The sequence below is a fragment of the Plasmodium brasilianum genome, chromosome 11, assembly GCF_023973825.1.
Source record: "Plasmodium brasilianum strain Bolivian I chromosome 11, whole genome shotgun sequence".
Taxonomy (NCBI): domain Eukaryota; phylum Apicomplexa; class Aconoidasida; order Haemosporida; family Plasmodiidae; genus Plasmodium; species Plasmodium brasilianum.
In genome coordinates, this window is record NC_090124.1 from 1106820 (window position 1) to 1119733 (window position 12914).

A 12914-nucleotide genomic window follows, 5' to 3' on the forward strand; every position below is an offset into this window, starting at 1 on the left:
TCCATGAAGTAAATGTAAAATTTTAACTATATTTTACCATGCAAAGATAATTGTTTATTCGTTGTGTTTAATGCGAAATGATTATTATATAAAAAAAAATATATATATACATATACGCATATAAACATTTATATATAAAATTATTTTTCATAATTTTTACAACATGATACTTTTTACGAATAAATGAGCAGTTAACATTCTTTCCAAAACTTTTCCTTCTAGCCCATGTGCACATATATATGAGCATAATAAGATCAAACATGTTTATTTTTTTTCTTTATTGTGTTTCAAAATTGAAGTTAATTAAAATGATATATTTAAATTTAATATTAGTTGTACATTTGATATTATTTACCAATAAAAGAATAAAAAATTTTTAATACATATAAGTGTGCATTATTATTATTATTATTTTTTACTTTTCACCAAAAATTTTTTTTTGGTAATCACAGCATATGTATTTACCTGGAACTATTAAACTGTTGAATAACTTGAGGCAAAATGGAGGTGTGTGTTTGTATTTGAGTAGTCAGTATGTGAACACGTATGCTCATATGTATATGTGTAAATGTGCGTTGTGTGTAAATTATGTCTAAAGATTTTCATTATAATCATTGTAGTGCATATATATATATATATATGTGTACATTTTTTTATTAAAAAACTTCGAACAACGTTCAGGAACTCACTCATGAAGTTGAATTAACTTCTCTTTTCAATAAGATATCAGTAAATACAAAATGTTAACAGTATTATGCGTGCTTTTCGCAATTTATTACAAAACATATGAACATATTTAAGAGTGGCTCAACTTTACTGCTATTACACTTTATATATGTTGCAAAAAAATATCCCATGGTTGTAATTACCACATATATATATATGTATGGGGATGTACAAATATGTATGTGGATGTATATATATGTATGGGGATGTACAAATATGTATGTGGATGTATATATATGTATGGGGATATATAAATATGTATGCGGATATATATGTATGTTTGTGGCATTTATGTATATGTATGTGTATGGGCGAATGTTTCACTTATAAGGCTGTGTACAGTCGTACATTTTTTAACTTAACTATTCTTAATTAGGAAGGATCCAAGACAATTAATTCAAAGAGTGCAATGGAAATAATATACAAAATGGTTAAATATTCGAAAAAGATAAAATAACTAAACTATGAAATATAAAATGCCTAAAGAGGAAAACAATTGAACAAGAAGAATTATTAGTTATATACACATTACTAGAGTGCGTTTCAAAGTGATGTATATTTTTCTTATTAGGGTTATGTTCCTTCAAAAGAAGACATAGATGGGTTTATTCATGATACAAGCGGTTGGATAGATAGCAAATATTTTCTTTCTCTTTTTGTATTCTAATTGATTGTACAAATGTGATGAGTTGATTTTCATTAGTTGATAATTTTATAAATTTTTCCTTTTCCTTTTTCTTTAACTATTATTAATTATTGTTTTTTTTTTGGGGTTTTTTTTTTGTTCATTTTGTATTTTTTGTTTCATCCTATTTAATACGTAGGTATTTGCTCTTTGTCTAGTATAATAAAGTTCTGCAAGAAACTCAAGACGTCTAAGTGCTCCACAGAGGGCTTAATAGATCTATTTATGAACTATGATCTAGATGTAAGAACTTATAATTTCTTTTTTTAACTGTTAGCATGTTCATAATATTTTTTATTTCTAGTTATTATCATGAAATATCTAAAGGAATAAATACCATTTTGCAGTATCCCACCATATACATTGATATACATGTATATATACGTATATAAGTAGATACATAAACACATATACATATATGCATATGATTAAGTATTTTTACTCGCCATTATTTTAAGCAGCCAACTTTGATCATATTTGAGTCCCAGTTATTTAGTTTATATATTTTTTCTGTAAATAAAAAAAGAAATCAGGTAAAATTTCGAAGGAAAAATTTAAATTATTGTTTACTACTGTTGGTTCGAAGCTATCGAATAAGGAAATAGACATAATCATCGGGTAAATCATATCAAAGGAAGAATAAATTACAATGAAATGTATCAAGTCTGAATAAAATATTATTAAATATTTCCTTTCCTTTCCTTTCCTTTTATTTTATTTTATTTTTTTTAACATTAATAGTGAGTTGTGCGATAATGAACAACTAATAGATTACAAGGAATTTTTAAACAAGTAAAATAAAACCTACAAAAAAATTTCAACACAAACGTGCTAATTAAAATGTGCACGCATACACACACACAAACTCACACATACATACATATATTTATTTATTTATATATATATATATATGTATTTTTTTTTGTAGGCTATTACTTCAATGATTTTAATCTCGCGCGTGCTATACGTATAATTTTTCATTTGTTCTACTATTATTTATTAGGTGGTATTTAAATATATTAGAAAGTACATTATATCCTTATTTTGTTTATCCCTTTTGTGCAGTTTTTAATACACTTGCATTAATAGTTTTAAAAATATGCTACGTAAGAACTTGTTATTTGTTTTAAGTACTGTGTAAATATGTGCATGCAACAATGGAGTACATTATACCGCTCATACAATATATATATATATATGTGTGTATATACAAATGTTTATATACGTGCTCTTATACATGTATGCTTTTTTACCGGAGCTGCTGCTCCCCCATCCCATAATTACATTAAAAAAAAAAATTTTTAATTTACTCGAAAGGGGCAAAAATGTAAAAAGAATATGTAAATTGTAAATGGTTCAAAAAAATAATGTCTTCCTTTGCTAGCATTTTCATTTACATTAAAATAGTAATTATAACGTTTAATACTAAATATTAAAAAGTTCTTTAAGCTAAAAAATGTGAGTGCATATAAAACTATCTAAAAAGTTTAATTCTATACAATGCTAAATGATTTTAACAATGTTATGTACTTCCAGAAATAAGCAAGTAGTCCATTTATTGTATTTGACGCAATGCAAATTTGTGTTATCTTATAATGTTTAATCTAAGTCATAGTAAATTTGCTATTTTGCTATTTTGCTATTTTGCTAATTTGCTATTTTGCTAATTTGCTATTTTACTATTTTACTATTCTGCTTTTTTGCTATTCGTCTCTGTTATTTATCATTTTTTGCAACATAAGCATTACATTTTACTTTTACAAAAGTGCAGCTTGCATTCTGCTCATATTTTGCTTAAACAACATAAGTAAAAATTTCGTATCGCTAAGTAGTGCTGAAGCAATGAAAAAAGACAAGAAGAAAATGTTATATTGCAAATTGTAAAAAAATAACGAATTAACTGCATTATTACAGTATTTCTTCTTGGATAATTTTTACTTGTTATATTTAAATAACACAAAAAAAAAAGGAAAAAACAATAAAAAAAAAAAAAAAAAGAAAAAAAAAGAAAAAAAAACATAACTGTACCTTAAAAAATTTATAGCATTTCATTTAAAAAATAGTAACATATTAAATATATATAAATAAATAAACATAAACACGTGCACACACAATATATATTGTGTATGCATAAGAACAAGAAATAAAAGACTACATTATATGACTAAAACATAATAAAAACTTTTGCCTCGTTTTTAAATATTTTGCTTTCAAATTAATTTGTTTTGTGCGCTTCTCTTGCGATTTTTTAAATGGTACGTAATATACATACTGGTACAAACATATGTACTGATATTTGTATGTATACGTACACATGTAACGGCACAAGTAAGCACTTAAATGATGATATATATATATATATATACATATGCCCATACGCTTTGGAATATATATATATATATATATGTATATACGTATGCGTTGGCCCTAAATGCGTGTGCTCGCGCCCCCGTCAGTGAACCCTTGCATCGTCTATGGAATAAGATATTGCCTTTTTTTTTTGTTTTTCCTTTTTTATGCGAAATATACTTAAGAAACTCTGGTTTATGCTTTGGTAGGACTGGTAAAATTTATTTTTTTTGTTAATTTTATTTTTTTTTGGTAAAAAGTTTTTATTTTGTGACCTATACAATTTAAGGAACTTTTTTAAAACCCTCTTACAAGTTCTGTGCGATAAGACCCTTTCACATGCAACGTTGTATGACTTATCACCATTGATATCTCGAACAGATACATCTGCTCCTCTTGTCATTAATATATCAGCTATATCATATAATCCATAGAATATAGAATAAATGAGTGAAGTTTCTCCGTGTATATTTGTAAGGTTATAATTAATATTTTTACTTTCGTTTAATATCAGCTGGGCTAATTTTTCATTTCTTGTTCTAATACATATCATTAATGGGCACTCTCCATTTATATTATCTTTACAGTTCACGTCTATATTATGACATAATAAAAGTTGTACTACTTTTTCTTGATTTTCCAAACATGCAATATGTAATGCATTTTGATGAAATTTATTTGTTAAGTTTATATTAACATCATTTTCAAGTAGAAATTTTAAAATATCTATATTTCCTTCTTCCGCTGCAGCATGTATTGGTGATAACACAATATTAGAATCGAACTGGTTTATAATATCTTTTTTTAAAGAATATAAATATTTTAGTATGTTTAATCTTTCTAATTTAGCTGCTTGTATAAATGGTAGAGACCATAAATTATGTCCTTTTTGTAATAATTGCGGGTATTTTTTTAATAATAATTGTACTGTTGATAAATCATTCTTAAATATTGCACATGATAAAACTTCAGTTAATATGTGTCTATTACATACTTTTTCTCCTGCTCCTGCATCAATAAAATGATTAACCCATGCTTTATTTAAATTATATGCTAATAATATAGGAGTAAATTTATTATGATAACACCAGTTTGGATCTGCTTTATTTTCTAATAATAATTGTATAATTTCACTTATATTATTTTCACAAGCTAAATACAAAGGAGATTTATAATCTCTAACATATGGGCATATAATATTTAAATTTTCACCACTTTTTACTAATGAACTAACAATCGAAAAATTCTTTTTTTTTATTGCTATGTTTAAGGGTATATAACCATTCTCTATATCAATTGGATAAGTAACATAATAACTATCACACATGTTTCCATATGGGCATACACATATTGTGTTACAATTATCATTTTTTTTTATTGCATCCAACTTTGATGCATCGAACTCGTAAGTAGTGCTCTCCCTTTCGTTTACAACACTATTCATTTCATGCGAGTTCCTTTTCTCGTTGAAAGTTTCTTGTACACATTCTTTACTCATGGTTCCCTTCTCATGTGTTCTATCCTTCTTCCTTTCTTCTGGGTTACCATTATGATCCTCATTTATGCATTTGCTACTATTTCGTTCTGCATTACTATTACGATCATTATACTCATACCGTTCTGTACTACTTGATAATGTAACATTATTAGATCCTTCGTTCTTGTTAATTTCCTCGTTTTCCTCCCTGTTTGAGTCCTTATTTGTATCCCTGTTTGGGTCCTTATTTGTATCCTTGTTTGGGTCCTTATTTGTATCCCTGTTTGAGTCCTTGTTTGCATTATCACCATGGGTCGAATCTTTATCTGTAGTAGCGGGGCTCTTATAGCAATACTGTATGATGTTGTTTTTCTTTTTCCTTTTTCTTCTTTCTTCTAGCAGTACTTCAACAAACTCTTTACACTCATTTTCGCATGCAATATATAGAGGGGACTTACCTAAATAATCCCATATATCAACTTTTGCCCCTCCTTTTAAAACTAAATAAAAGAGATATCTATTTTTTTTGCTAATTGCTAAAGATATTGGTAATGTCCATACATCTATACCTCCTATTTCATCCGTTTCAATAGTTAAGGGGGTATTTGATAATAACTCACTTCCCTTATTTCTTAGTAAATAAACTAAATTATTATTTTTGTATTTTTCACTTTTACTCAAATCATATAATTCTTCTTGTATCTTTTTACTCAACTTGACACATATTTTTATGTTCTCATTTTTTAGTGCAACACTATATCCTTTTACATATATATCTAATCCTATACTTTCTAAAAAACACTTGCTTCCCCAAGAACCTAAAATATCTAAATTAGGTTGTACAAAATGGGACTGTATGTACGGATCATCTACAGTAATTAAATTTTTATAACCATTTGCAAATGGACAGTCTTCACAATTACATTTAAAATTTATTTCATCCGTTAAGTATATACAATTTTTCCCATTACATCTACACTTATTCAAATTTTTCTCTTCATCTTCTTCGTCTTCGTCCTCTTCTTCTTCATCGAATGTGTTCATATTATTGTGTAAAATATTCATACAGAAAATATTTTCTGCCGTTAATAATTTCGTTTTTTTATTATTCACTCGAGTACTCTTTTTATTATTATTGCTACTAATACTGTTATTATTGTTATTATGATTATGATTATTATTATTACTACTAATACTATTATGATTATGATTATTATTATGATTATTATTATTATGATTATTATTATTATTATTATGATTATTGTAATTATTATTATAATCATTACTGTTTTCATTACTGTTATCATTACCGTTATCATCAATATTTTGCTTTTCTAATTTTTTTTTTCTCTTACTTTTTTCCTCCACCTCATGGTTCGGTAGTAAATTATTTTCCTTTAACTTGTTTGCTGTGTTGTTATCATTACTTCTTTCTACATGAAAACTGTCTTCATCATTCCTCTTGTCATTTGTTTTTTCTTCATTTTTCCTAATTTTACGAATTTTCTTTTCTTCATCAAAATATTCATGGAATCCTTTATCCTCACTTTTTCTCTTACTGTGTTCATTTATCTGACGTCGACCAAAGCTTGCACTGCTGTTCATGTTATCAGTGCTATTACTTCTGATACTAACCTTGTAAACAATTTCCTTCTTTTCCTCATTAGAGTCCTCCTTTTCCCTTTTTTCGTACTTACCATTTACCCCATTTTGATCGCACTTGGTAGTAAAATAATTATTCTCAAAATTATTTAAAAAATTATTGTTCCTTTCTTTACTATTACTATTATTATTACTATTATTATATGTTGATGCGTATTCCCCCAATAAAAATTCATCAAATATATCCTTCTTCTCATGCATATTGTCGTGTACATGTAACAAATTATATTCTGCTTCCAAATGTGCTGACTTGTTCAAGCATTTCTCATGATCATTTTTTGTATTCGTATTATTTGGTGTACTTGAACTTAATGCGGCTATATGTGTGTCAGATTTTTTATTCTGAAAAGCATTTTTCGAAAAATTATTATAATCTTTTTGATTAAAATTATTTTGTACCTTTGTAGAATAACCAAAATGTTTCATAGTGTTATAAAAGAAGTTATTAAATAAACTAAAATTATTGTTCGTTTCTGACTGACTAATACTACACTCTGTTTCACTATTTAGGACTGATTTCAACTTTTTCCTATTACTATTATTATTGCTACCGCCAATGTTAATATTGCTACCACCAACATTAATATTGCTACCATCAACATTATTATTCATACCACTGATATTATTATTGCTACCGCTACCATTATTATTTTTATTGTTCAGGACTGCAGTATAATCTATTAGGTTGGTTCTATCTATATGTGTTCCGTCTATGCAACTTTGTAAACTCATCATATTATATTTATTATTTTCGTTAATTACTTTCCTATTACTTTCATCGTTCGCAGATGATGAAATTACTGAGTTATCAAAAGTTTTCATGTTTTCAAGAGTCTTACGCAAATTTTTTAGTTTGTGATAAATTAAATGATTCTGATTATTCGCTCTATTAATAATAAAATTAGAAACTATAAATATGGGTTCTAGCCAAGCATTCGAGAAGGAACAAATAAAATTTGTAAAGACAGGCCAGTTACTCTTTTTTAGCATTACTGTTAAAGGAGCACAAGTTAAATATTTGTTCCTAACACATTTTATACTTAACGTCTTTAACGATGGTAACCTCGTTTGTGCTAACACTTCTAACGTTTTATCTGTTAAATGATGACAATAATCAAAATAAATTTCTTGTAAATTATATATAAATAAATGTTTTGTATTTAACGAATCAAAATTGTATATCTGGTTTAATACATTTGCCACAGTAATATCTTTTATCAATGTACACAAAGTAAAATCTAGGCAAAGTCTTCTTCTAACAGATCTATGAATATGCTTATAAATTCTAGGGAATACATATTCATATATAATCTTAGGGTTATACCCTAAATAACTATTAAATATTAATCTATTATTCCATACTCTATATTTCCTTTTGTAGAAATATTTACATGTTTGACTTAGGTTAATAATTGTATGTACATCTAAAAAGGGTTCAATGCATTTTATATATCTTTTCCATTTTTCGTTTTTTTTATTAATAATTATATTTAAATTATTTTCATTCATAAATATTTCAGATAAATTCCCTTTCTTTAGTGTACCATCAATATTTAGATATGCATCCGAATTTAATTTAAATAAATCGTTAATACTTATACTATTCGTTTTTTCTATAGCACTTTCCCTTTTTAATTGAGCTAAACTGTTGTTGCCATCTTTTTCTATGGAACTTGTTAAATCATTATTCTCGGCAACACTTGTGTCGTTTATGTCTACAATGTTAAGATGGTTTTTATCGCTAATATCAGGGTAACTTCTATCAGGGGTATTTGGCATACTTTTAACTGTATCATTAGTACATTTTTTATCGGCATCATTTGAGCATTTTCTATCAGCATCATTCGAGCATTTTCTATCAGCTTCATTCGAGCATTTTCTATCAGCATCATTCTTGTATTTATTATCCTCAGCATTTGTACTGCTCTTATCAGCAACATTTGTACAATTTTTATCGGAAACGTTAAGATTATTCTGTTCAGCAATCGTTGTTTTATTATTTCCAATAACAATATTTAAACTATTCTTTTCTGTCGTATTTGCATTACTTAAATCGACTGTGTTCGCACTATTTATATCTTCTACATTTGCATTATTTCTTTTTATAACACTTATGCTGCTTTTTTTAGCAGTATTATTAATTGTATTCATAACTACAATTCTGCTAATGTCATTAGCATTTTCATTATGCCCTCTTTCATAATTTTCTTTTTCATTTTCGTTCTTATTTAATTCATTATCCTCATCTTGAGATAAGGATTTGATATCATTATTAAAAATTAAACGTAATTTATTCAGAATATATTTATTTACATCATCTTCTTTTGTCTCACTTCCTTTCGCGGTTGAATCATTGTAATATTCAACACTCTTCATGATAGGTTTAAATAAAAAATAATTTCCTTTCCCCTTTCTGCATTCACGTCTAATGTAAATACTTATACGTCCTATTATAAGTTTTTATAACACCTCTATAATAAATTACACAATACTTGGTTGTTTGTTTCATATTCAAATGAGTCCCTTTTTTTTTTTTTTTTTTAATATTATTTTTTCTTTTTTGCTTTATTGTCTTCTAGCTTTCTAAAAGTGCTTTATGTGCATATATTATGATTTTGTTTTTGTTTTTGTTTTTGTTTTTGTTGTTGACTTTGATTTTAATATTAGCTTTTACCTTAACTCTGAATTTGACTTTGAATTTGACTTGTATCTTTACGTTAACTTAAATTTTAACTTATATTTTAACTTTGACTTTTTGACAAGAGGGCAATTTCGTTATGCACCTGTGTATATATATACATACGTATATTCAAAAAAATATTGAGGAAAAAACATAAAAGCAGCTTATTTTATTCATTAGATTACACTAATTGTAACATGCAAATTCATTTTTTTTCTTTATCCCCTCAAATTAGGACATTAAAAAGAAACAAGGGTGATATAATTTAAACTACTTTTTTTTATTTCTCTTTTTTTATGTTATTAAGTTAAGGATTTCACAATATACTAATTAATTTGTATGTATGCAATACGTACAGTATATTCATAACTCTTGCATTAAAGTGTTTTTTATATTAAGTAATATATACGTAAGTACGTATATATATATATATATATATATATATATATATGTAAAATTAAAACTTATGAACATGCATATTACAATATGTATAAATAATGTAAGGGCGATAACATATTATTACTGTAACGAATGTAATTTTGTAACGTGAATGTAATAATTATGTAAATTGTTTATTCGTGTTATATTATAAGTATTATAATGTTATATATATATATTTATATATATAACACTATAAAATATTATGAACATACTATAAAACATACATAAATATGAGAAAAACATAACTACTTGTTTCAATATCATATTATCATATTTTTTCTTAATATTTTATAATAAGTTTCTCAGAGTTATATATATTCATACATATACATAAATTATTTTAATTATATAATCTTTCTCTGAAGGGGAAAAAAAAAAAAAAAATACCTTTTAATTCATTATTGCATATTATGTAAAATTCACGTTCCTAAAAAAAAAAAAAGAAAAAAAAAAAGGAACTAAAAAAATATATTCAATAATTAATCTTTGTGGTATTTTTTTTTTTATTTTTAACTGTTATTTCTTATGTATTAATATTTAAACTTTAAAAAGAAAAATTATACATGTAAAACTTAAGCTTCTTAACTTTTCCACATATTATAATGTACATGTGTAACATATATATTACATACAAATGTATATAATACCAAAAATGCACTTTGTGATATTTTAATTTTTCAAATGAAAGTTAATAAATTAAATATATGCCACATTAAAACAAATACAAATTAGTAATTAGTCACTATAGTAAATAGAATGTTTTACATATTATGCCTAGTGTTTTATCTCTATTTTTTTTTCTTTAAAAAAAATAAGAAAACGTGTTCTATAAATAATTATATAAAAACATATACTATGGAAAAACGTGAAGCGAAAAAAAAAAAAAAATTAACAACGTCATGAAGTGAAATAATTTAAATAAACAATATATGTATACTCATAATAATTAAGCAGAAAAAAACCACTTCACTGAAAATACATACGAGCAACAGAGGAAACGAGATAATTCTGTATTATATTTATAAAATTGTTAAAATATGTTGATATAATGTGGCTTCATAAAGTTTTATAATATGTAATTAAAATAAATATGTTTGTATTACATGGCTTATGTAGTAACATAAATGATAGTAATGTAGCAAGTGTTTATAAATACATGTCTTTCATTTAACAAGCCTCTTAATTTTGCTTTATGTGGTTATTATATATATATATATAATATATATATATATATATATATTAATGTATATATACAATGTATATACCTGTTTTGCTTATATTTTATATATAATTTTAACGCAGTTTTTTTTTTTTTTTTTTTATTAATTTAAAATAAAAAACATTTTAAAAACAATACATTAAATGCACAAAACACATAAAATAACAACAGAGGAATATGTAATTTACGCAAACATAAGATACACTAATAATAATTGTAATAGTGATAATGATAGTAAAAAGTATAAAAACAAAAAAGAAAAAAAAAAGATCTATATGAATTCAGCGTTATCTAAAATTTACAATTTTTTTTTTTTTTTTGAATTTGTATTTATTTTGTACAAGCTCAGAAGAAAATTTATTTGAGATTATTTTATGAAAAAAAAAAAAAAAATTTATAAACAAAATTGAAATATAAAAAAAAAGAAGTAATATTTTATATGCAATGTTTTTTAGATCATGATTAACATTTTGAATTAATGATAAGTAAATACATTACATATATAGCATTATATATCTTGTATATATTTAATATATATTACTGTATAAAAAATTATGTTTTATTATTTTCCACGTCGTATATATTTTTTCCTTATTAATATATATATATATATATATATATATACATATATGCATACGTGCTTCTATATTTTTTTTATAAGTTTATAAAAAGATCTTGTTCATTAATTACGAAAACACAATTAATCAAGAGTTTTTGTAAATTATTGTTTTATATTTTGTCTTTTATTTATTTAAAAAAAACAAAAAAAAGAACAAAAGAACATGCTTATGCTTATCACAAAATCCAAGTAATTTAAATGGGCAAAAACAGAAGAAAAAAAAAAAAAAAAAAAGATTGCCTTTTCTTTATTTAACCATTAATTTTTTTCCATCCTTTCAAAATATAATGTAAAATAAAATACCAGTAAAATGTGCAATAAGAATATACGGCTTAATACACACTTCAACATATAAGTGTGAATGTATTTGTTATAAATATTAAATAATTATATAAAAATAAAAGAAAAAAAAAAAAAAAAGCAAGCGAACATATCTTTTTTTAGTTCATCTCAAAATATTAATATATTCCATCAACTTTTAGCAAACAGAAGATTATTTAAGCGAACATATGTGAAATTGTTACATATAAGTTGTACGCAAAAAAAAAGAAAAAAAAAAAGTAGAAAGGTGTCTTTTAAAACATAACAAAAAAAAAAATGTAACACATAGATGTCTAACTGTGAACGCAAATATATGTACATATATGCATAAACATATGTAACGGCAGATCGAATATCACATCGCAAGATTAACCTTTGAAAAATGTTATTTTAACATCATTCTTTTTTATTTTATAACATTTATGTTGCAAAGTAAAATGTACATAATTATATAATTACACCTGATTTTTAACACACATTTTGATGTTTTTTCTCTGTAAAAAAATTGTGCTATTTATATGTTGTAATTAAACAAAATTGTGGGTACTGCAAACCAGCTGGATGTTAATATAATATATATGTACATTCATATATATTATATGCATATATATGTATATATATACATATATACTTTTCTGATTAACAGGAAGAGTGAAATAATTTGTTGCTAACATTTCGCATATATTTTAAATAATGACAAATGAAAAATAAAAAAAAAATTTTATCTTCGATGAC

At 24.7% G+C, this 12914-nt stretch overlaps 2 protein-coding genes across 2 annotated transcripts; one reads left to right on the top strand and one right to left on the bottom strand.

The window, feature by feature from the left end:
* Positions 1 to 455: 455 nt before the first annotated feature.
* On the top strand, positions 456 to 2207 carry MKS88_003701 (troponin c-like protein; the record flags this gene model as incomplete). The annotated part of the gene is made up of 7 exons (XM_067216816.1): positions 456 to 536; positions 682 to 729; positions 1103 to 1156; positions 1298 to 1349; positions 1551 to 1654; positions 1998 to 2029; positions 2153 to 2207. 7 exons carry the CDS (start codon positions 456 to 458, stop codon positions 2205 to 2207), a joined length of 426 nt encoding a protein of 141 aa, XP_067072513.1.
* A 1656-nt stretch (positions 2208 to 3863) lies between these two features.
* MKS88_003702 (ankyrin-repeat protein) lies at positions 3864 to 9275 on the bottom strand (the record flags this gene model as incomplete). The annotated part of the gene is made up of 1 exon (XM_067216817.1): positions 3864 to 9275. One exon carries the CDS (start codon positions 9273 to 9275, stop codon positions 3864 to 3866), a length of 5412 nt encoding a protein of 1803 aa, XP_067072514.1.
* Positions 9276 to 12914: the final 3639 nt, after the last annotated feature.